General features: G+C 48.5%; 1 protein-coding gene and 1 pseudogene across 1 annotated transcript in view; both read left to right on the top strand.

The window, feature by feature from the left end:
• Positions 1–15,622, top strand: part of LOC111979143 (eukaryotic translation initiation factor 4 gamma 1) — a 64,130-nt gene extending 48,508 nt beyond the window's left edge. The window contains exons 28-34 of the mRNA XM_070448940.1: positions 1,095–1,220; positions 3,389–3,470; positions 6,655–6,753; positions 7,001–7,138; positions 13,516–13,597; positions 14,087–14,227; positions 15,186–15,622. Of these exons, the coding sequence (XP_070305041.1) occupies positions 1,095–1,220; positions 3,389–3,470; positions 6,655–6,753; positions 7,001–7,138; positions 13,516–13,597; positions 14,087–14,227; positions 15,186–15,367 (850 nt within the window). The 3' untranslated portion in view covers positions 15,368–15,622. The remainder of the gene's footprint in view (positions 1–1,094; positions 1,221–3,388; positions 3,471–6,654; positions 6,754–7,000; positions 7,139–13,515; positions 13,598–14,086; positions 14,228–15,185) is intronic.
• LOC111979850 (small nucleolar RNA SNORA57) lies at positions 13,655–13,782 on the top strand (annotated as a pseudogene).
• Positions 15,623–23,557: the final 7,935 nt, after the last annotated feature.

Raw genomic sequence — 23,557 nt, 5'->3', positions numbered from 1 at the left:
ACACATACTGACCAGCTCATATTATAGACGTGCTACATGGCAGACCAATCCCAACTCGTCTCTTGGCATGTCCAGCCCACTCATTATCTCAGCCAATCAGGTCTGGCGGGAAGGTTGTGGTATTTATTCCATGGCTAAACCAACTAGGCTCGTAATTTAACAATTTTATTCATATTTACAGATGGCTTACAAGTTTGTTATTAAGGCACATGAAAGTTCACATGTTCCAGAAGTCATTTCTGCCGATATACACATTTTGATTTAAAAAAATTAAGTTTACGTTTAAATGCCTCTCCTGTGAAGTAGTGACGCCCGACATACGCCTAGTCATACGCCTAGTTTCCTGAAACGAGTCACAATTAGGCCCATACCTGCTAATTATCAATATCCAGAAAAGAGACGTTCAATTTTACAACCACCTAAAAGGAAGTGATTCCCAAACCTTCCATAACAAAGCCCTCACCTACAGAGAGATTATCCTGGAGAAGAGTCCCCTAAGCAAGCTGGTCCTGGGGCTCTGTTCACAAACAGACCCCACAGAGCCCCAGGACAGCAGCACAATTAGACCCAACCAAATCTTGAGAAAACAAAAAGATAATTACTTGACACATTGGAAAGAATTAACAAAAAAACAGAGCAAACTAGAATGCTATTTAGCCCTAAACAGAGTACACAGTGTCAGAATACCTGACCACTGTGACTTACCCTAAATGTATGGAAATCTTTGACTATGTACAGACTCAGTGAGCATTTCCTTGCTATTGAGAAAGGCCGCCGTAGGCAGACCTGGCTCTCAAGAGAAGACAGGCTATGTGCCCACTAYCCACAAAATGAGGTGGAAACTGAGCTGCACTTCCTAACGTCCTGCCAAATGTATGACTATATTAGAGAGACATATTTCCCTCAGATTACACAGACCCACAAAGTATTTTGAAAACAAACCCAATTTTGATAAACTCCCATATCTATTGGGTGTCGACAGAGCAGTGCCACAAAAGTATTGTGTGCTTGTTAGAGAAAATAATCTCTAAGGGTTAGTGTATGTGTGTATGCTATGAGTAAGGTTTTAACCTGGTTGTATGTTTTCATCATAGGCTCCAAGAGATCCTGGAGGTGGCTGAGGACATGGCCATAGACATCCCCCACATCTGGCAATACCTGTCTGAGCTCATCAACCCCATGCTCCACGAGGGAGGCATCCCCATGGGACAGCTTTTCAGGTGAGGCCCAGACTTTTTAGCCTGCTTATGCCCAAACTCTGGAGGTCACTGTCATATAAGTGTTGATGCCAGAAGGCTTTGACTGATGCTTCACTTATTGATGAATAGTTATCTGATGAGATGGTCATTTTAAAGTTTTCATAAATTCATAGAATGTTTGGGAATGACGTATAGTTAGGAATTTGTGAAAATTCTATAGCAATATAGAATGGGATAGCTGACCTGTGTTTGGACAGTTAATAGACACTGCGGTAAATAAAACCTAATGAAAACATCTGTCTTGTCCAGGACCGGAGTCAACGCAGACCAGTCAGAGCTACAGTAGGCTTATATGCTAATAAGGCATTTGACACACGGCCAGTGTTGCCTACAATATTTAGCAAGTTTTCAGACGCCTCTAGCGACTTCTATTGGTAAAAGATTCTTGCAACAAAGGAAGCTACTTACACGGGCATGCCATCGTTCACTTTGAACTGGACTGTGTGTTTACAGGCAGTAGCAACAGCGTGACTTTAGATCAATAGAACACATTCCCCAAAAGCCACAAAATAAACCTGAATGGATTTCTGCAAATATGTCAATACCACTAGGGAGTCCTCTTACATTTGGGAACTTAACAGTCATATTGATCAAACAACCATGAAAAGGTGCAACCATGAAAACTCTTAGCCAGAGCGAGATGAGCTAAAATCTACCGAGGGAACAGTAGATAAAGCCTCAAATGTTTTCAGGGTTGTAGTTGGACTGATGAACGATGGGGAATCGTAGCCTGCTCGCCTTTCTGCATCTGGCCTGTCAAAGTGTGGTGTAGTTAGCTGTAAATTAAAGATTCGGACATTGCTCGTTAATACCTCTTTAACGTAAAGTACAAGAATCATATGAATGACATTCTGAATTGACTGACGGTAGCAAACCCCTTTGCAATACACCCCTTTGCAATTCGATGTCATATTTTCTTTTTGGAGGTGAAGTGTAGCTAAAATGTTGCTCTCCGCTCAGAGGGYTAAGGGACCGTCTTAAAACTGCAACGCCTACATGACATATAGCTCTCAAATAAATATGACTTTGTTCAGAGACCTCTGCTCTAGAATCCACAGCAATTAATTTTTTGACACTTTACAGATAACTTCAATTGCTTCCATGAGTAGTTCAGGGACCTCGCCTGTCCAATCTACGGCAATTGCTATTGTATTTTTTTTACTTTGACTGTTTTCAAAGAATGTATTTTCTTTAATGTATAAAAAATACTTGTTAAAAACTTCAATAGCTTCCACCACATATCACTTGTATGAATTAAACCAACTGTTATTGGTTCAGGGACCTCATCAATACAATCTCAGGCAATATATATTGTTTTACATATGAAAGACAATTCATAGAAAAAGGCCAAAGTTAAATACAGATGTAATTACTGTAGATTGTGCGGTGATATAGGGTGGACGCTATTTAAGTTTTATTTTGACATATGAGATTTCATTTAAAATTGCCAAAGTAAAAAATAAAATCCCCAAATCCAAATGTAATTGCCGTAGTTTGTACAAATATTCATGTTCAGTATAGCTAGATAGCAAAGTAATTCACATTTCTTGCCAGCTTACCACATGACACCTACATAATATGGGGGGAAAAGGCAGCCACTCACCTACTCGTCCAATAACATCCTCCCAGCAGCTAGCTAGCTAACGTTGGGCTCTGTATTTTTAGTTTGCAAAATAAATAGCTACATAAATAGATAAGCTAGCCTATTGCCCATGTTATAAATGACTTGTGATCATTGCCTGCTKATGCTAGTTTGATTGTTGACATTCCCAGACTTTGTTACATTTGTCCCTTTTTGTCCAAAATATTGAGTAATTGAACCTGAAACAGTGCATCCTGAATGGCTAGAGGAAGTCAACAATGTACCAGGCCAGATGGGATTTACAACCTGATAGCAATATTTGTTGCAGTTCCAAGATATTTATTGGTGAATTTGTAATTAATTAGACATTTTGAGTCGAATAGAACCTATTTTTAAAACCTCTAATGAACTTGGTTTTGTAGAATACATTGGGAATTTGATATTTTTGACTTATGATTGTCTGTTTCATATCTGCAAAGTAGTTAAAAAGCTGTCAGTTCCACTTGAAGAGAATGTCCAATAACCTTGCTGCTGTATGTGTCTACAGAGAGATCTCCAAGCCCCTGATTCCCCTGCGTAAGGCCGGTGTGCTGCTGGTGCACATCCTCAACTTACTCTGCAAAGGAATGGTGAGTGTCTGTATGAACGCCATGTGTATTATACTAGATCAGTGCTCTCAAACACTGTTCCTGGAGAGCTACCTTCCTGTAGGTTTTCAATCCAACTCCAGTTGTAACTAACCTGATTCAACTTATCAACCAGCTAATTATTAGAATCCGGTGCGCTAGATTATGGTTGTAGTGAACCTACAGGACGGTAGCTCTGCAAGAACAGGGTTGAAGAACCCTGTACCAGATAGATGGTGTATATATGTACACTGCTCAAAAAAATAAAGGGAACACTTAAACAACACAATGTAACTCCAAGTCAATCACACTTCTGTGAAATCAAACTGTCCACTTAGGAAGCAACACTGATTGACAATAAATTTCACATGCTGTTGTGCAAATGGAATAGACAACCGGTGGAAATTATAGGCAATTAGCAAGACACCCCCAATAAAGGAGTGGTTCTGCAGGTGGTGACCACAGACCACTTCTCAGTTCCTATGCTTCCTGGCTGATGTTTTGGTCACTTTTGAATGCTGGCGGTGCTTTCACTCTAGTGGTAGCATAAGACGGAGTCTACAAGTGGCTCAGGTAGTGCAGCTCATCCAGGATGGCACATCAATGCGAGCTGTGGCAAGAACGTGCGTTGTCTGTCAGCGTAGTGTCCAGAGCATGGAGGCGCTACCAGGAGACAGGCCAGTACATCAGGAGACATGGAGGAGACCGTAGGAGGGCAACAACCCAGCAGCAGGACCGCTACCTCCGCCTTTGTGCAAGGAGCACTACTGCCAGAGCCCTGCAAAATGACTCCAGCAGGCACAAATGTGCATGTGTCTGCTCAAACGGTCAGAAACAGACTCCATGAGGGTGGTATGAGGGCCCGACGTCCACAGGTGGGGGTTGTGCTTACAGCCCAACACCGTGCAGGACTTTGGCATTTGCCAGAGAACACCAAGATTGGCAAATTCGCCACTGACGCCCTGTGCTCTTCACAGATGAAAGCAGGTTCACACTGAGCACATGTGACAGACGTGACAGAGTCTGGAGACCCGTGGAGAACGTTCTGCTGCCTGCAACATCCTCCAGCATGACCGGTTTGGCGGTGGGTCAGTCATGGTGTGGGGGGCATTTCTTTGGGGGCCGCACAGCCCTCATGTGCTCGCCAGAGGTAGCCTGACTGCCATTAGGTACCGAGATGAGATCCTCAGACCCCTTGTGAGACCATATGCTGGTGCGGTTGGCCCTGGGTTCCTCCTACTGAGCCTCATTTTGACTTGTTTTAAGGACATTACATCAAAGTTGGATTAAGCCTTGTTAGTGTGGTTTTCCACTTTCATTTTGAGTGTGACTCCAAATCCAGACCTCCATGGGTTGATAAATTTGATTTCCATTGATCATTTTTGTGTGATTTTGTTGTCAGCACATTCAACTATGTAAAGAAAAAAGTATTTAATAAGAATATTTCATTCATTCAGATCTAGGATGTGTTATTTTAGTGTTCCCTTTATTTTTTTGAGCAGTGTATATGAATTGTATGTGTTTGAAATGAGTATGTTAACATGTCCATGAATGGTGCACTGTGCATATTTGAAGTTGTCTGTATGTGTAGACCACACACGCGTGTGCCTACAGTGCCTTCAGAAAGTGTTCACACCCCTTGACTTTTTCCACATTTTGGTGTTACAGCCTGAATAAAAAATTGACTACATAATGTCAGTGGAATTATTTATTTGAAATATTTTTATTAATAAAACATTTTAAGCTGAAATGTCTTGAGTCAATAAGTATTCAACCCCTTTTGTTATGGAAAGTATAAATAAGTTCAGGAGTAAAAAAATCCTCGCAAAGAAGGGCACCTATTGATAGATGGGTAAAGAAGAAGCTAATAACCCTTAGAGCATGGTGCAGTTATTAATTTTACACTGTGGATAGTGTATCAATATACAGTCACTACAAAGTTACAGGCGTCCTTCCTAACTCAGTTGCTGGAGGGGAAGGAAACCGCTCCGAGATTTCACCATGAGATCAATGGTGACTTTGAAACAGTACCAGAGTTTAATGGCCTTGAGTGGAGAACTGAGGATGGATCAACAACGTTGTAGTTACTCCTCAATAAAATGTGTTATGGGTATGCTTGTAATCCTAAAGGACTGGAGAGTTTTTCAGGATAAAAAATAAACAGAATGGAGCTAAGCACAGGCAAAATCCTAGAGGAGAACCTGGTTGTCTGCTTTCCACCAGAAACTGGGAGATTAATTCACCTTTCGGCAGGACAATAACCTAAAACACAAGGCCAAATATTGCTTACCAAGAAGACAGTGAATGAATGTTCATGAGTGGCCGAGTTAGTTTTTACTCAAATCTGCTTGAAAATCTAGCAATGATCCACAACCAGTTGACAGAGCAGAATTTTGAAAAGAATAATGGGCAAATATTGTACAATCCAGATGTGCAAAGCTCTTTGAGACTCACAACTGTAATTTCTGCCAAAGGTGACTAACACGTATTGACTCAAGGGTATGAATACTTATGTAAATGAGATTTCATTTTCAATCAATTTGTTTGCTAGAATTTCTAAAAACATGTTTTCACTTTGACATTATGGTAGATGTGTGAGAAACATCTGAATCCGTGTTGAATTCAGGCTGTAACAACAATGTGGAATAAGTCAAGGGATGTGAATACTTCCTGAAGGCACAATGTACAAAACATTAGGAACACCCCCCTTTTCCCCCAGAACAGCCTCAGTTCGTCAGGGCATGGACTCTACAAGGTATAGATAGCGTTCCACAGGGATGCTGAACCGCTTCCCACAGTTGTCAAGTTGGCTGGATATCCTTTGGGTGGTGGGCCATTCTTGATACACGGGAAACTGTTGAGCATGAAAAATCCAGAAGCGTTGCAGTTCTTGATAGTCAAACCTGTGTGTCTACTACCAAACCCGTTCAAAGGCACTTACATTTTTTGTCTTGCACATTCACCCTCTGAATGGAGCCTATACACAATCCACGTCTCAATTGTCTCAAAGCTTAAAAAATCTATTTTAATCTGTCTCCTCTCCTTCATCTACACTGATTTTAAAGTGGATTTAACAAGTGAAATCAGTAAGGGATCATAGCTTTCACCTGGTCAGTCTGTCATGGAAAGAGCAGGTGTTCCTTATGTTTTGTATGCTGTGTGTGTATATAAATATTGTTTGTGTTAGACCCATAAGAAGGTGGGCGGTATGTGGACGGAGGCGGGGCTCAACTGGAGAGACTTCCTGCCAGAGGACGAGGATGTCAACAAGTTTGTGACTGAACAGGTCAGTGGGGGACAATGGGTTAATCGCTGATCTGTTGTAAATATTTGCTAATGAAATGTTTAGTTAGGGCCACGCAATCTGACTGCCAAGAATGGACGACTGAAAATATGACTGTCCTTTATAAATGAGAGGAACCAGTTTTTGATTTGGTAAAGAAAAGTTGRTGGGTTTACTGTCTCGTTCTATGAGTGTGTGTTCCATAGAGATGGTGTTCTTAATGTCATCCTATGGTGTGTTCTCTTTCCAGAAAATTGAGTTTACCCTGGGGGAGAAGTCAGACGGGACCAATCAGAAGAAGCCCATGAGTGGGGAGGAGCTTAGCAAACAGCTTGACAGACTGATCCAGGACAAGGCTAACAACCAGCGCATCAGAGACTGGGTCGAGGTCTGTCTTCTCGTGTCCGTGTCCTGGTGTGGTGGGGTTTGTGTGTCCGGGGTGGGGTGGGGGGGGTGTGTCCTGGTTCTGGTGTGTGTGTGTCCTGGTGTGGTGTTGTGTGTGTCCTGGTCTGGTGGTGTGTGTCCTGGTCTGGTGTGTGTGGTGTGTCCTGGTCTGGTGTGTGTGTCCTGGTCTGGTGTGTGTGTGTGTGTGTCCGGTGTGTGGTCTGGTGTGGTGTGTGTGTGTGTCCTGGTCTGGTGTGTGTGTGTGTCCTGGTCTGGTGTGTGTGTGTTGTGTGTGTCCTGGTCTGGTGTGTGTGTGTGTGTGTGTCCTGGTCTGGTGTGTGTGTGTGTGTGTCCTGGTCTGTGTGTGTGTGTGTGTGTCCTGGTCTGGTGTGTGTGTGTCCTGGTGGCTGTGTGTGTGTGTTGTGTCCTGGTCTGGTGTGTGTGTTGGTGTGTCTGGTCTGTTGTGTGTGTGTGTGTGTCCTGGTCTGGTGTGTGGTGTGTCCTGGCTGGTGTGGTGTTGTGTGTGTGTTGTGTCCTGGTCTGGTGTGTGTGTGTGTGTGTCCTGGTCTGGTGTGTGTGTCTGTGTGGTGGTTGCTGGTGTGTGTGTTGTGGTGTCCTGGTCTGGTGTGTGTGTGTGTGTGTCCTGGTCTGTGTGTGTTGTGTGTGTGTCTGTGTCTGGTGGTGTGTGTGTGTGTGTCCTGTCTGGTGTGTGTGTGTGTCTGGTGTGTGTGTGTGTGCCTGGTCTGGTGTGTGTGTGTGTGTTTCCTGGTCTGGTGTGTGTGTGTGTGTGTGTCCTGGTCTGTGGTGTGTGTGTTGTGTGTGTGTCTGGTCTGTGTGTGTGTGTGTGTCCTGGTCTGTGTGTGTGTGTGTGTGTCCTGTCTGTGTGTGTGTGTGTTGTCCTGGTCTGGTTGTGTGTGTGTCCTGGTCTGTGTGTGTGTGTGTTCCTGGTCTGGTGTGTGTGTGTCCTGGTGTGTGGTGTGTGTGTGTGTCTGTGTGTGTCCTGGTCTGGTGTGTGTGTGTCCTGTCTGGTGTGTGTGGTGTCCTGGTCTGGCTGCGTGTGTGTCCTGGTCTGGTGTGTGTGTCCTGGTCTGGTTGTGTGTTGTGTCCTGGTCTGTGTGTGTGTGGTCCTCTGGTCTTGTGTGTGTGTCCTGGTCTGTGTGTGTGTGTGTCCTGGTCTTGTGTGTGTGTGTGTCCTGGTCTGGTGTGTGTGTGTGTCCTGGTCTGGTGTGTGTGTGTTGGTTCCTGGTGCTGTGTGTGTGTCGTGGTGTCTGGTTTGTGTTGTCTGTGTGCTGTGTGTTCCTGGTCTGGTGGTGTGTGTGGTCTGGTCTGTGTGTGTGTCCTGGTCTGGGTGTGTGTTCCTGGTCTGGGTGTGTGTGTGTGTGTGTGTCTGGTCTGGGTGTGTGTGTGTGTGTGTCCTGGTCTGGTGTGTGTGTGGTGTGTCCTGTCTGGTGTGGTGTGTGTGTGTCCTGGTCTGGTGTGTGTGTGTGTCCTGGTCTGTTGTGTTGGTGTCCTGGTCTTTGGTGTGTGTGTTCTGGTCTGGGTGTGTGTGTGTCCTGGTCTGGTCTGGTGTGTGTCCTGGTCTGCGTTGGTGTTGTGTGTGTCCTGGTCTGGCTGTGTGTGTGTCTGGTCTGGCTGTGTGTGTCCTGGCTTGTGTGTGTGTGTCCTGGTCTGGTGTGTGTGTGTGTGTCCCTGGTCTGTGGTGTGCTGTGTGTGTGTGTGTGTGTGTGTGGGTCCTGGTCGGTGGTGTGTGTCGCTGTCGGTGTGTCCTGGCTGGTCTGGTGTGTGGTGTGTGTGTCCTGGTCTGGTGTGTGTGTGTGTGTCCTGGTCTGGTGTGTGTGTGTCCTGTCTGGTGTGTGTGTGTGTGTGTGTCTGGTTGTGTGTGTCTGTGGTGTGTGTGTTGTGTGGGTGTGTCTGGTCGGTGTGTGTTGTTGTCCTGGTCTGTGTGTGTGTGTGTTGTCCTGGTGGTCTGTGTGTGTGTGTGTGTGTGTGGTGTGTGTCCTGGTCTGGTTGTGTGTGTGTGTGTGTCCTGGTCTGGTGTGTGTGTCTGGTCTGGTGTGTGTGTGTCTGGCTGGTCTGGTGTGTGTGTGTGTCCTGTTGTTGGTGTGTGTGTCCTGGTCTGGTCTGGTGTGTGTGTGTGTCCTGGTCTGGTCTGGTGTGTGTGTGTCTGTCTGGTCTTGTGTGTGTGTGTCCTGGTCTGGTCTGGTGTGGTGTGTGTGTCTGGTTCTGGTCTGTGTGTGTGTGTGTGTGTCCTGGTCTGGTTGGTGTGTGTGTGTGTCCTGGTCTGGTCTGGTGTGTGTCCTGTCTGGTGTGTGTGGTGTGTGTGTGTCCTGTCTGGTCTGGTGTGTGTGTGTGTGTCCTGGTCTGGTGTCGTGTGTGTGTGTGTGTTGTGTCCTGGTCTGGTGTGTGTGTTGTGGTCCTGTTGTGTGTGTGTGTCCTGGTCTGGTCGTGTGTGTGTGTCCTGGTCTGTCTGGTGTGTGTGTCCTGGTCTGGTTGGTGTGTTTGTGTGTTGGTCTGGTCTGGTGTGTGTGGTCCTGTCTGTCGGTGGTGTGTGTGTCTGGTTGGTCTGGTGTGTGTGTGTGTCCTGGTCTGGTCTGGTGTGTGTGGTGTGTGTCCTGGTCTGGTCTGGTGTGTGTGTGTGTCCGGTCTGGTCTGGTGTTGTCCTGGTCTGGTTGTGTGTGTGTGTGTGTCCTGGTCTGGTCTGGGGTGTGTGTGTGTCCTGGTCTGTGTGTGTGTGGTCCTGGTCTGGTGTGTGTGTGTGTGTCCTGGTCTGTGTGTGTGTGTGTTGTCCTGGTCTGTGTGTGTGTGTGTGTGTGGTGTGCTGCTGTGTGTGTGGTCCTGGTCTGGTGTGTGTGTGTGTGTCCTGGTCTTGTGTGCGTGTGTTGTGTCTGTCTTGTGTGCGTGTCCTGGTGTCTTGTGTGTGTGTCCTGGTCTGGTGTGTGTGTGTGTCCTGGTCTGGTGTGTGTGTGTGTCCTGTCTGGTTGTGTCGTGTGTGTGTCCTGGTCTGGTGTGTGTTGTGTTCCTGGTCTGGTGTGTGTGTCTGGTCTGTGGTGTGTCTGGTGGTGTGTGTGTGTGTCTGGTCTGGTCTGGTGGTGTGTGTCTGTCTGGTCTGTGTGTTGTGTCTGGTTGGTCTGTGTGTGTGTGTCCTGGTCTGGTCTGGTGTGTGTGTGTCCTGGTCTGGTGTGTGTGTGTGTCTGGTCTGGTCTGGTGTGTGTGTGTGTCCTGGTCTGGTGTGTGTGTGTGTGGTCCTGGTCTGGTGTGTGTGTGGTTCCTGGTCTGGGTTGTGTGTGTGTCCTGGCTGGTGTGTGTGTGCGTGTGTGGTGTGTGTCCTGGTCTGTCTGTCGTGTGTGTGTGGTGTGTCCTGGTCTGGTGTGTGTGTGTCCTGGTTGTGTGTGTGTGTGTCCTTGGTCTGGTTTGTGTGTGTGGTGTCCTGTCTGGTCTGTGTGTCCGTGTGTGTGTGTGTGTGTGTCCTGGTCTGGTGTGTGTGTGTGTGTGTTGTCCTTGGTCTGGTGTGTGTGTGTGTGTGTGTGTGGGTGTGTGTCCTGTCTGGTGGTGTGTGTGTGTGTCCTGGTTGGTGTGTGTGGTGTGTGTGTGTCCTGGTTCGGTGTGTGTGTGTGTGTGTTCCTGGTCTGGTGTGTGTGTGTGTGTGTGTTGTGTCCTGGTCTGGTGGTGTGTGTGTGGTGTCCTGGTCTGGTCTGGGTTGTGTGTCCTTGGTCTGGTGTGTGTGTGTCCTGGTCTGGTGTGTGTGTGTGTGTGTGTGTCCTGGTTGGTCTGTGGTGTGTGTGTGTGTGTGTGTGTGTGGTGTGTGTGTGTGTGTGTGTGTGTGTGTGTGTGTGTGTGTCCTGGTCGTGTGTGTGTGTGTGTTCCTGGTCGTGTGTGTGTGTCCTGGTCGTGTGTGTGTGTGTGTGTGTGTGTCCTGGTCGTGGTGTGTGTGTGTCCTGGTCGTGTGTGTGTGTGTCTGGTCGTGTTGTGTGTGGTCTGGTCGCTGTGTGTGTGTGTGTGTCCTGGTCTGGTGTGTTGGTGTGTGTCTGTCGTGGTGTGTGTTCTGGTGTGTGTGTGTGTCCTGGTCTGGTGTGTGTGTGTTGTCCTGGTCTGGTGTGTGTGTGTCCTGGTCTGGTGTGTGTGTGTGTGTGTGTGGTGTGTCCTGTCTGGTTGTGTGTGGTGTGTTGTGTGTGTCCTTGTCGTGTGTGTGTGTGTGTGTGTCTGGTCGTGTGCGTGTGTGTTCTGGTCGTGTGTGTGTGTGTGTGTGTCCTAGTCGTGTGTGTTGTGTGTTGTGTGTGTGTGTGTCCTGGTCGTGTGTGGTTTCCTGGTCGTGTGTGTGTGTCCTGGTCTGGTGTGTTGTGTGTCCTGGTCTGGTGTGTGTGTGTGTCCTGGTCTGGTGTGTGTTGTGTCCTGGTCTGGTGTGTGTGGTGTCTGGTCTGGTGTTGTGTGTTGGTGTGTTGGGTCTGGTGTGTGTGGTGTGTGTGTTGTCCTGGTCGTGTGTGTGTGGTGGTGTCCTGGTCGTGTGTGTGTGTTCCTGGTCGTGTTGTGTGTGTGTGTGTCCGGTCGTGTGTGTGTGGTGTGTGTGTGTGTCCTGGCGTGTGTGTGTGTGTGTGTGTGTCCTGGTCGTGTGTGTCGTGTGTGTGCTGTCTGGTGTGTGTGTGTGTGTGTGTCCTGGGGTGTGGTGTGTGTGTGTGTCCCTGGTCGTGTGTGTGTGTGTGTGTCCTGGTCGTGTGTGTGTGTTCTGGTCGTGTGTGTGTGTCCTGGTCTGGTCTGTCCTGGTCTGTGTGTGTGGTGTCCTGGTCTGGTCTGGTGTGCTGTGTCTGTGTCCTGGTCTGGTCTGGTGTGTGTGTGTCCTGGTCTGGTCTGGTGTGTGTGTGTGTCCTGGTCTTGGTCTGGTGTGTGTGTGTGTCCTGGTCGGTCTGGTGTGTTGTGTCCTGGTCTGGTTGGTGTGTGTTTCCTGGTCTGGTGTGTGTTTGTCCTGGTCTGGTGTGTGTTTGTCGGGTCTGGTGTGTGTGTGTCCTGGTGTGTGTGTGTCCTGGTTGGTCTGGTGGGTGTGTGTCCTGGTCTGTGTGTGTGTGTGTGTGTGTGTCCTGGTCTGGTGTGTGTGTCCTGGTCTGGTGTGTGTTTGTCCTGGTCTGTGGTGTGTGTTGTCCTGGGCTGGTGTGTGTGTTGTCCTGGTGTGTGTGGTCCTGGTCCTGGGTCTGGTGTGTGTGTGTCCTGGTCTGGTGTGTGTGTGTGTTCCTGGTCTGGTGTGTGTGTGTGTGTGGTGTGTGTCCTGGTGTGGTCTGTGTGTGTTGTGTGTGTGTGTGTCCTGGTCGTGTGTGTGTGTGTGTTGTTTTGTTTCGTTGTGTGTGTTGGTCCTGTGTGTGTGTGTGTGTGTGTGTGTGTGTGTCCTTGGTCTGTAGGTGTGTGTGTCCTGGTCGTGTGTGTGTTCCTGGTCGTGTGTGTGTGTGTGTCCTGGTCGTGTGTGTGTGTGGTCTGGTCGTGTGTGTGTGTTCTGTCGGTGTGTGTGTGTCCTGGTCTGGTGTGTGTTGTGTCCTGGGTCTGGTGTGTGTGTGTGTTGTGTGTGTGTGGTCCTGTTCTGTTCGTGTGTGTGTGTGTGTGTGTCCTGGTCGTGTGTGGTGGGTTGTGTGTCCTGGTCGTGTGTGTGTTGTGTGTGTGTCCTGGTCGTGTGTGTGTGTGTGTGTGTCCAGTGTGTGTGTGTGTGTGTGTGATTGTGTGTGTCCTGGTCGTTGTGCTGTTGGTGTCGTTGTGTTGTGTGTCTGTTGTGGTGTGGTGTCCGGTCTGGTGTGTGATGTGTCCTGGTCTGGTGTGTGTGTGTCCTGGTCTTGTGTGGTGTGTGTGTGTGTCCTGGTCGGTGTGTGTGGGTGTCCTGTCTGTGTGTGTGTGTTGTGTGTCTGGTTTGGTGGTGTGTGTGTGTGTGTGTCCTGGTCGTGTGTGTGTGTGGTGTGTGTCCTGGTCGTGTGTGTGTGTGTGTGTGTTGTCCTCTGTCGTGGTGTGTGTGTGTGTGTCCTGGTGTCCGGTGTGTCCTGCATGTGTGTCGTCTGGTCTGTTGGTGTGTGTGTGTGTGGGCTGTGTCGTGTGTGTGTGTGTGTGTGTCCTGTCTGTGTGTGTGTGTGTGTGTGTCGGTGGTTCGGTGGTGTGTTCTGGTCTGGTGTTGTGTGTCGTGTGTTGCTGGTTGTGTGTGTGTGACATGTGCTGTATGTGTGTGTGTGTGTGTCCTGTCTGGTTGTGTGTGTCACTGTGTGTGTGTGTGTGTGTTTGTCCTGGTGTGTGTGTGTGTTTGTCCTGGTGTGTGTGTAACAGGTAAATTGAATGAGTTTGATCTGTATTCTAGACACCATCATTTTACTCTTGGGAAACCAGTCTCTGTGTGGTAACTGTTTATCATCTCACCGACAGGCCAACCTGGACGAACAGCAGACGTCGGACAACCAGTTTGTGCGCACTCTGATGACATCCATTTGCCAGTCAGCCGTTATATGTGAGTATGCAGTCCGAGCCCGTATCTCGGGCCCTTCTGTTTGCTTAACAATACCAACCTCCTTTCTTGGCATGCCCGCTGTCTCCCTGTATTCTGTGTTATGGAGGGACAAAAAGTCCAGTGCTTTGTCTTCAGTGGCAGAACGTTTCCATTTTCTGGTTCTATCCTCAATTGCTGATATCTACTTCTGATTGGCAAYGAGGGCATCAAGTTGGGTGTAGAATGAGTGTTGGTAGTTTGTGCCAGTCTAACTTTGGGTTAATATCCCTAAGAAAAGGGTTAACTGGTTGGAGACTAAGAAGAAAAGGAGGAAAAACACATCCATCCTTTCTCCCTTCGTATGTCACTTAGTCCTGCATGTTAGCGCTCAGAGCCTTCGACTTTCACTGTACCCTGCAATCACACCGGCAACCCTGTAACTGTGACTAAGCACTCTGAATCTTAGTTTCTCTAGTCACTCACCATCTCTCCTTGCTTCCCTCCGTCCAGGTGAGAACCCATACAAGGTGGATGTGGAGCAGATTACCCAGAGGGCAAAGCTGCTGCAGCGGTACCTGAGTGACGAGAAGAAGGAACTGCAGGCCCTCTATGCCCTCCAGGCCCTCATGGTGCACATGGAGCAACCGGCCAGTAAGTACAGTACCGCAGTGTCTCTCACCTCAGTTCTGTGAGGGTGTGTGTGTATGATTGTGGATAGCGAGGCTAGAGTCACGCCTTTACAAACATCTTTGCCTATTCATTGGCTGTAGTCTCTTCTGACCCAGCCAATCACCAGCTCAGATACAGAACCTCCATTTGTTTGTATGTTTTTTGTACTTTTACCCTTTTTTCTTCCCAATTTCGTGATTTCCAATTATTAGTTAGTCTTGTCTCATCGTTGCAACTCCCCTATGGACTCGGGAGAGGCGAAGGTCGAGAGCCGTGTGTCCTCCGAAATACGACCCTCCCAAGCCGCACTGCTTCTTGACACACTGCTTGCTTAACCYGGAGGCCAGCCGCACCAGTGTGTCGGAGGAATCACCGTACAGCTGGCGACCGAAGTCAGCGTGCATGAGCCCAGCCCGCCACAAGCAGTCGCTAGAGCTCGTAGGACATCCCGGCCGGCCAAACCCTCCCCTAACCCGGACGACGGTGGGCCAATTGTGCGCTGCCTCATGGGTCTCCCCGTCGMGGCAGGCTGCAACACAGCCTGGGATTTAACCCGGGTCTGTAGTGATACCTCAAGCACTGCGATGTAGTTCCTTAGACCGCCACTCGGGAGGCTCAGAACCTCCATTATTATGTTTCTTTATAGTGAATATCCACATCGTGGCAGTTTCTTCACATTCTGTGTAGAGTTTGATTGTCTTTCACATTCCAGCCAACTGTCTAGTCTCATTAAAAAAAAAATATATAAATATATATATATATACTTTTGTGTAAAATGAGCTTTGGTGGTTTGTGTGAGTAAGAAATGGGATGGAGGGAGTATATATTGATTTGCTTTTCTCTGCCTATCTAATGTGTTGTGGCTATTCTCTATCATTGTTCATGAGTCATGATTATGAAGCTTAACCATCATCTCTTCCTGTCACCCTCCCTTCACCAGATCTGCTGCGGATGTTCTTTGACACGCTTTACGATGAGGACGTGATCAAAGAGGAGGCCTTTTACAGGTGGGAGTCCAGCAAAGACCCAGCCGAGCAGACTGGAAAGGGTGTGGCCCTCAAGTCGGTCACCGCCTTCTTCACCTGGCTCCGTGATGCCGAAGAAGAGTCCGACAAAGACTAAACGGGCCTCACTCTAAAACCACCCCTCTATGGCCAGGGAGGGGTATTGCAAGGGGGGCCAAAGAGGGATTTGGACTCTATGGCTCTTTAATGTTGCGGACTGATACCAATCCTCAACGAGGCTATTGAGAGCGGGACATACAATCACTTTCTCTCTCTTTCTCTTTCTCTCACTCTTGCTTCGTCATTCTCTCTCTCTTTTCCCTGTTTTGTGATGGCGAGTGTCCGCCGAAAATGAAATAAACCTGAAAAATTATTCTGCCGGATTTTGCTTGTGTAAACGCGTGGAATAACTACTACGGTCATTGCTTATAAAACCCTTTTAACTTTTTGTTCTTGAAAAAACGTAAGCTACCACGCTGCTCTTTTTATGGTTCTAGACACAATTCTATTATGCAACATACTATATGACACGCAAACGCATAGAGACAATGGTAGAGGTGTCATGTAGCATGCTTTTACCCAGGAGTGGGGTATCATGCTGCGCCCGTGTGATGTCCAATCGGACACAACGCTCTTCTGTCTTGTTTTTGGAGCGTGCAGCATGGTTTAAGTGTTTCTATTGGTGATTAGATGGGGGAAGGAGAAGCAGCAGACGTGATATGTTGGCTGATCAGCTGACATCAAATTTATGGAGCCGCTGATTGGAGTTCTGAGCAAAGGTTGTCTGTACCTTTTTTCCACTTCCAGTTTACCGCTGTACTAGGACCTGTGTGAGGACAGAGAAACAAAATGGAGGACTGATTGTGTCCTCTGACCATGGCTACTGAGGGGAGGGAGAGGGGTGGTCTTCTGTATGCTTCCTTAAACCTGTCCTTTCACTTCCACCACCAGTAGTCAACCCTGACTGAGATTCTTCATCTTTTACCTCTCTTGTACTTACATGATGAACTGTTGGGTGCTTTCTCTCTCTCGAGACCCCTGTCATATCGGTAAAGAAACACCTAACTAGAGGAAACTTAATGACAAGGTCACCATTAAAACTTGAAATCAACTTGATGAAAAACAGAAATGATCCRAAAGCCTTTTCTACTCTGAGTAGAATCACATTTCAGGAGCGTTCTGTACATATATATATATATATATTACACTTTTTCTGTTTTATTTTTCAGAAATAATAAAAAATAAATTGCTGATGTACTGTAAACTTTAAAATGCCATGTATCTTTTTCCAACAGAAATGGCAGGTTGACGAGATGCAGAAAGGGGTGCTTTAGGTGTTCCATTCATTAGTTTTATTGGAATTTTGTAAATATTTTTTTCCCTATTTTATTATTTAAGGATTAACTGCTTCTTTTTGCATCGAAAACTGGAAAAGATGAGGAAACAGAGCATTGCAAATAAAATACCTGAGGAGTTTGTAGCAGAAATAGTGTTTGTATGGTCACTAGTATACTTATTTTTCTTCTCTAGGTTAGCCTGCAAGAAGGATTGTACATGTCCACTAGGTGTAGCATTTTTGTATATGATTGAAATGTCTATCAGAGAGCCACATCAGGTGTTTATCAAAGGCTCAAGCACTCCATTATTGACAGAACATGGGTAGCTTTCTCATTCCCTGTGGGATTAACAGGGATGACGGTGCATCAGGTGGTGCACATGTTGAGACTTGGGAAATTTAGGTCAATCAACCATCGGGTTTACAGGTTTGCAGTTGGTTAGGATGGGTCCCGAGTGGTGCAACAGTGTAAGGCACTGCATCTCAGTGCTAGAGGTGTCACTACAGACCCTGGTTCGATTCCAGGATGTATCACAACCGGCCGTTATTGGGAGTCCAATGACGCCTGCCAACATCAGAGGGAACCATTTTGACAGAGCGCATATGTTTGAAGTGTGAAAGCTGGACTTTTTGAACTACAAGACAGTGTTTTAGTACCGGGGGAACTAAACCGCACGGGGCACCATGGTAACATCTGTTGATGGGATTTGAGACCAGCGCATTGTGATCATGTGCGATACTCGACGGTGCCACCACCTCCATTTGGTTTGCAGGCAGTGGCTGATTTTAGCATGTAAATCTTGGTTGGGTAAAAAAAAGTTTTTAAACAAATGTGGTTTCTAATGACAATTGAGATGTATAAAGTGACGATGAGCGGATAAGAGGCAATCCATAATTTAGATTAAGACTTTAATGAGCGAGCTAGGACGGGCATAGTCAATAACTATTTGTTCTGCACTTCTGAAATGTACAGCGACAGAATAAAGAACATGGGCCGTTCTTACGGTGTTCTGACATGTTACTGACATGTCAGCTGGTCCTTTTGTGGCAGGGCTGAAATGCAGTGGAAATGTTTTTTTGGGGATTCAGTTCATTTGCTTGGCAAAGAGGGACTTTGCAATTAATTTCAATTAATCTGATCACTCTTCATAACATTCTGGAGTATATGCAAATTGCCATCATACAAACTGAGGCAGCAGACTTTGTGAAAATGTCATATTTGTGTCATTCTCTAAACTTTTGGCCACGACTGTGTGCATTCGGAAAGAATTTAGACCCCTTGAATATGTCCACATTTTATTACATTACAGCCTTATTCTAAAATGGATAAAATTATTTTTYCCCCTCAATCTACACACAATACCCCATAATGGTGAAGCAAAAGCAGGTTTTTAGAAATTGTTGCAAATGTATAAAAAAAAATGGAAATATCTTATTTACATGAGTATTCAGATTCTTTACTCCGATCTTTGTTGAATCCCCTTTGGCAGCGATTACAGCTTCAAGTCTTCTTGGGTATGATGCTACAAGCTTGGCACACCTGTATTTGGAGAGTTTTGCACATTCTTCTCTGCAGATCCTCTCAAACTCTGTCAGGTTGGATGGGGAGCGTCTCTGCAGACGGGGAGCATCTCTCCGATCGAACATCTCTGGAGAGACCTGAAAATAGCTGTGCAGAGACACTCGGTCATGTTGGATGGGGAGCGTCTGCACAGCTATTTTCAGGTCTCTCCAGAGATGTTCGATCGGGTTCAATTTCGGGCTCTGGCAGGGCCACTCAAGGACTTTCAGAGACTTGTTCCGAAGCCACTCCTGCATTGTCTTAGCTGTGTATTTTAGGGTCGTTGTCCTGTTGGAAGGTGAACCTTCGCCCCAGTCTGAGGTCCTGAGTGCTCTGGAGCAGGTTTTCATCAAGGATCTCTCTGTACTTTGCTCCGTTCGTCTTTCCCTCAATTCTGACTAATCTCCCGGTCCCTGCTGCTAAAAAGCATCCCCACAGCAAGATGCTGCCGCCACCACCATGCTTCACCTTAGGGATGATGCCAGGTTTCCTCCAGACGTGACACTTGGCATTCAGGCCAAAGAGTTCAATCTTGTTTTCATTAGACCAGAGAATCTTGTTTCTTATGGTCTGAGAGTTTGTTCTTTTAGGTGCATTTTGGCAAACTCCAAGAGGGCTGTCGTGCCATTTACTGAGGAATGACTTCCGTCTGGCGTCTCTACAATAAAGACCTGATTTAGTGGAGTGCTGCAGAGATGTTTGTCCTTCTGGAAGGTTCTCCCATATCCACAGAGGAGCTCTGTCAGTGACCATCGGGTTCTTGGTCACTTCCCTGACCAAGGCCCTTCTCCCCCGATTGCTCAGTTTGGCTGTGCGGGCAGCACTTGGAAGAGTCTTGGTGGTTCCAAACTTCTTCCATTAAAGAATGATGGAGGCCACTGTGTTCTTGGACCTTCAATGCTGAAGAAATGTTTTGGTACTTTTCTGTTCCTTGACACAGTCCTGTTTCGGAGCTCTACAGACAATTCCTTCAACCTCGTGGTTTGGTTTTTGCTCTGACATGCACAGTCAACTGTGGGACCTTATATGAACCTGTGTGTGCCTTTCTAAATCATGTCCAATCAATTGAATTTACTTCAGGGGGACTCCAAGTTGTAAAAACATCTCCCTGATGATCAATGGAAACAGGATGCACTTGAGCTCAATTTTGAATCTCATAGCAAAGGGTCTGAATACTTATGTAAATTATAGGGTATTATTGTCATTGTAGGGTATTGTATGTAGATTGTTCAGGGGGGGAAATGATTTAATCCATTTAAGGCTGTAACGTAACAGAATGTGGGGAAAAAGTCAAGGGGTCTGAATACTTTCCGAATGCACCATCTCCCTGGCATATTACATTTATGCAGCAGCATACAAGCCATTTTTGGACTCACCTTGCTGTGCTCACTTGAACAGGAAGGTGGCGCGGCGGGCCTTGTGGGCTCTAGAAAGAGGCCCGAAATCCCACCATGGAATTCCGATTTGGATGATCGTTAAATTATTTTCCGTATTTTCCAAATCGGAGCCAATTTTATCCGAGTTCCCAGTTGTCTTGAATTAACTGAAGCCTTAGATTTCTGAGTTTCCAGTTGTTTTGAACACGGCAGAAGTCATGCTGGATTGACAGCATGGCCAATGTATTCAAACTTTTCTAGCCCATGGTGTTACCCCCTTTTTCGTGATATCCAATTGTTAGTTACAATCTTGTCTCATCGCTGCAACTCGGTGAAGGTCGAGAGCCAAGTGCATTGCTTCTTGACACACTGCTCGCTTAACCCGGAAGCCAGCCACACCAATGTGTCGGAGGAAACACTGGAATTGACGACCGACGTGGACCGTCCGGCCCGCCACAAGGAGTTGCTAGAGCACGATGAGACAAGGACATCCCGGCCGGCACTGGGCCAATTGTGCGTCTCTCCATGGGTGTCACGGCCGGCTGTGACACAGCCTGGGATCGAACCCAGGGCTGCAGTGGCACAGCCACTTAGCACTCATTGTTGATTAGCGATTTCCAACTTGTGTAATGGTTATGGCCGATGAGCACCGATACGTTTTATCTATAATTTCTCTTCATATGACAAGGATTGAAAAGGATTTTCCAGTAGATTGCTGACTTGATGACGGCTTGTCTAGCTTGCTAGCTAAGATTTTGAAAGTATGATGATAACATGATCAGCCCAATCAAAGCTAAGGTAGATAGATATAACGTGATTTGATGTCATTTTATCTGTGGCCAATGACCTTGAGCTGCCTTGGATCCATGAGTGACAGAACACTGAGCCAATCACGGTGCAACGAGAGAACATTACCAACCCCATCACATTATGATGGCTGTTGTCGGTCTCGGCCATGTCACATCACCGTTGAGCAGACGCGTATCTGACATGGCCTTACAGTAAAATACTCCTATCCAAGAGACGGCATGCTTGCTTAGCCTATATCCATTTCTCTGGCAGATAAAACAGCCCCCGCAATCTCAAAGAGAAAAGCCCCACTGGCTAGCAGACACCCCCACAGGGCGGTGGGGTCCACGAGTTCTGGTGGCCCATGCGCCTGTCATTGTCTATTTTTGTTGTTATTGAATAAGTCATTTTGACAGCAAACCTCCAAGTCATTCATAACCCTTTTTAACTTCCATAAGTACTATGAAACTAAGTTTTTGTGATTCAGGAATGTGACTGAAAAATWAAAAAAATACTGATGGAAAGTATAAGGGAATATCAGTGAACAAATGCTGTGGTCAAGGCTACGGCGGCACCAGTGCAGTGAGTGGAGCTTACTCAGGTGTTCAAAAGCTCATAGGAGTCCGAGAGCCTAATGCTTCTTATAGTTCTTTATGAGTTTAAGTTTAGAAAACAATCTCTCTGCAGAAGCGATACTTACAGAGATGGTAAAAGCAGCTTGATTGCCGTAGCAACATCAAGGGAACTAGTCAGAAGGGAGGAGTGCTTCAAATACAGCAGTTCTATAACCTCTTTAATTGAACCTCTCATTCTCCTTCATTTCCAGCCTAAACACATTATGGAAAGAGATGAACTGTATAGGAAGCTCTGGGGACAGGTAGTCWGGACGCAAACAGATTAGCATCTTCAGCAGACAACAGTTCTGGAGTGCTTGAAAAAATAAAGCTGCTTGCAATTTCATTCAAACTGGTGAACAGGCGTTTGAGTTATGTGGTTGCAATATGGATCCATGGATCCAGTCCCTTTGGTATATCTTGGCATGAATCAATCAAGACTTCATGTAAATAGTGTGCAGCGCAATAGGCCTAATTCACAATGTCTCAGGAAAGTCTGGGCTGGCAATACTCAGTATAGAAAACAGTCGGGCTGCAACCTGGACCTACAGGCCATGGTGAAAACATTTGCACACAAACAAGGACTTCAGCACACCAGGGGAGTCTCAAGTTGGATTTCATTGAATTTTCCTCAATATTGCAGCCCATTTGTGTAGGCTGTTAGCCAGACAAAACCTGCTGAGTTCAACAATAAATGACTGAATTTAGTGTTTGAATTTATCCTCAAGGCAACTACCTTTTCCCTCATTGTTTGGCTATTTTTGATATGTAATTTGTATAAAAAGTTTATAAATAGAAGCTAAATACTGTATATAGCTATACAGGAGGGTAAGGGAGGCGACGGCAAGAGGAGGGTAAGGGAGGCAACGGCGAGAGGGATGAGGGAAGGGAAGGGGGGGGGGGCCGACGGCGAGAGGAGGGAAGGGGGGGGGGGCGAGAGGAGGGTAGGAAGGGGGGGCGACGGCGAGAGGAGGTAAGGAGGGGGCGACGGCGAGAGGAGGGTAAGGGAGGGGGGGCGACGGCGAGGAGGAGGGTAAGGAAGAGGGGGGCGACGGCGAGAGGGAGGACGGCGAGAGGAGGGGAAGGCAGGGGGGGCGACGCAGAGAGAGGGGAAGGGGGGGGACGCGAGAGGGAGGGTGAGGGAAGTGGAGGGTGGCGATGGCGAGAGGAGGGCGAGAGGAAGGGGGAGGGGGGGGGCGACGGCGAGGGAAGGGTAAGGGAAAGGGGGGTGGCGGACGGCGGGAGGAGGGTGGCGACGGCGAGAGGAGGGTAAGGGAAAGGGGGTGGCGACGGCGAGAGGAGGGTGAGGGAAAGGGGGGTGGCGATGGCGAGAGGAGGGAAAGGGGGGGGGTGGCGAGAGGAGGGGAGTGAGGGAAAGGGGGGTGGCGATGGCGAGAGGAGGGAAAGGGCGGTGGCGATGGCGAGAAGGAAGGTAAGGGAGGGGGGCGAGAAGGGAGGGGGGCGAGAGGGGGTGAGGGAAGGGGGGGTGAAGTGAGGGAAGGGTGGGCAACGGCGAGAGGAGGGTAAGGGGGGGGCGACGGCGAGAGGAGGGTAAGGGAAAGGGGGGTGGCGATGCGAGAGGAGGGTGAGGAGGCGACGGCGAGAGGAGGGTGAGGGAAGGGGGGTGGCGATGGCAGAGGAGGGTGAGGGAGCGACGGCGAGAGGAGGGTAAGGGAGGGGGGGCGACGGCGAGAGGAGGGTAAGGGAGGGGGGGCGACGGCGAGAGGAGGGTAAGGGAGGGGGGGCGACGGCGAGAGGAGGGTAAGGGAGGGGGGCGACGGCGAGAGAGGGTAAGGAAACGGGTGGCGATGGCGAGAGGAGGGTGAGGGAGGCGACGGCGAGAGGAGGGTGAGGGAAGGGGGGTGCGATGGCGAAGAGGGAAAGGCGGTGGCGATGGCGAGAGTAGGGGGGGGCAACGGCGAGAGGGGGTAAGGGAAGGGGGGGCTACGGCGAGAGGAGGGTGAGGGAAGGGGGGGGGGCGACGGCGAGAGGAGGGTGAGGAAAGGGAGGGGCACGGCGAGAGGAGGGTGAGGAAGGGGGGCGACGCGAGAGGAGGGTAAGGGAGGGGGAGGCGACGGCGAGAGGAGGGTGAGGGAAGGGGGTACGGCGAGAGGAGGGTGAGGGAAGGGGGGCGACGGCGAGAGGAGGGTGAGGATAGGGGGGGGGGGCGACGGCGAGAGGAGGGTGAGGGAAGGGGGGGCGACGGCGAGAGGAGGGTGAGGGAAGGGGGGGCACGGCGAGAGGAGGGTAAGGGAGGGGGGCGACGGGAGAGGAGTGGGAGAAGGGTGGGGCGACGGCGAGAGGAGGGTGAGGGAAGGGGGGGGGGGCGACGGCGAGAGGAGGGTAAGGGAGGGGGACGGCGAGAGAGGGTGCGGAGGGGGCGCGCGAGAGGAGGGTGAAGGGAAGGGGGGCGACGGCGAGAGGAGGGTGAGGGAAGGGGGGGGCGACGGCGAGAGAGGGTGAGGGAAGGGGGTGGGGGGCGACGGCGAGAGGAGGTGGGGAAGGGGGGGGGTGACGACGACGAGCGAGAAGGAGGGTGAGGGAGGGGGGGCGACGGCGAGAGAGAGGTGAGGGAAGGGGGGGCGCGGGAAGAGCGACGGCGAGAGGAGGGTGACATCATGAAGCAGTAGTT

The sequence above is a fragment of the Salvelinus sp. IW2-2015 genome, linkage group LG19 (genome assembly GCF_002910315.2).
Source record: "Salvelinus sp. IW2-2015 linkage group LG19, ASM291031v2, whole genome shotgun sequence".
In the NCBI taxonomy this organism is placed as follows: Eukaryota; Metazoa; Chordata; class Actinopteri; order Salmoniformes; family Salmonidae; genus Salvelinus; species Salvelinus sp. IW2-2015.
This window is presented reverse-complemented; position numbering and strand designations above follow the sequence as displayed.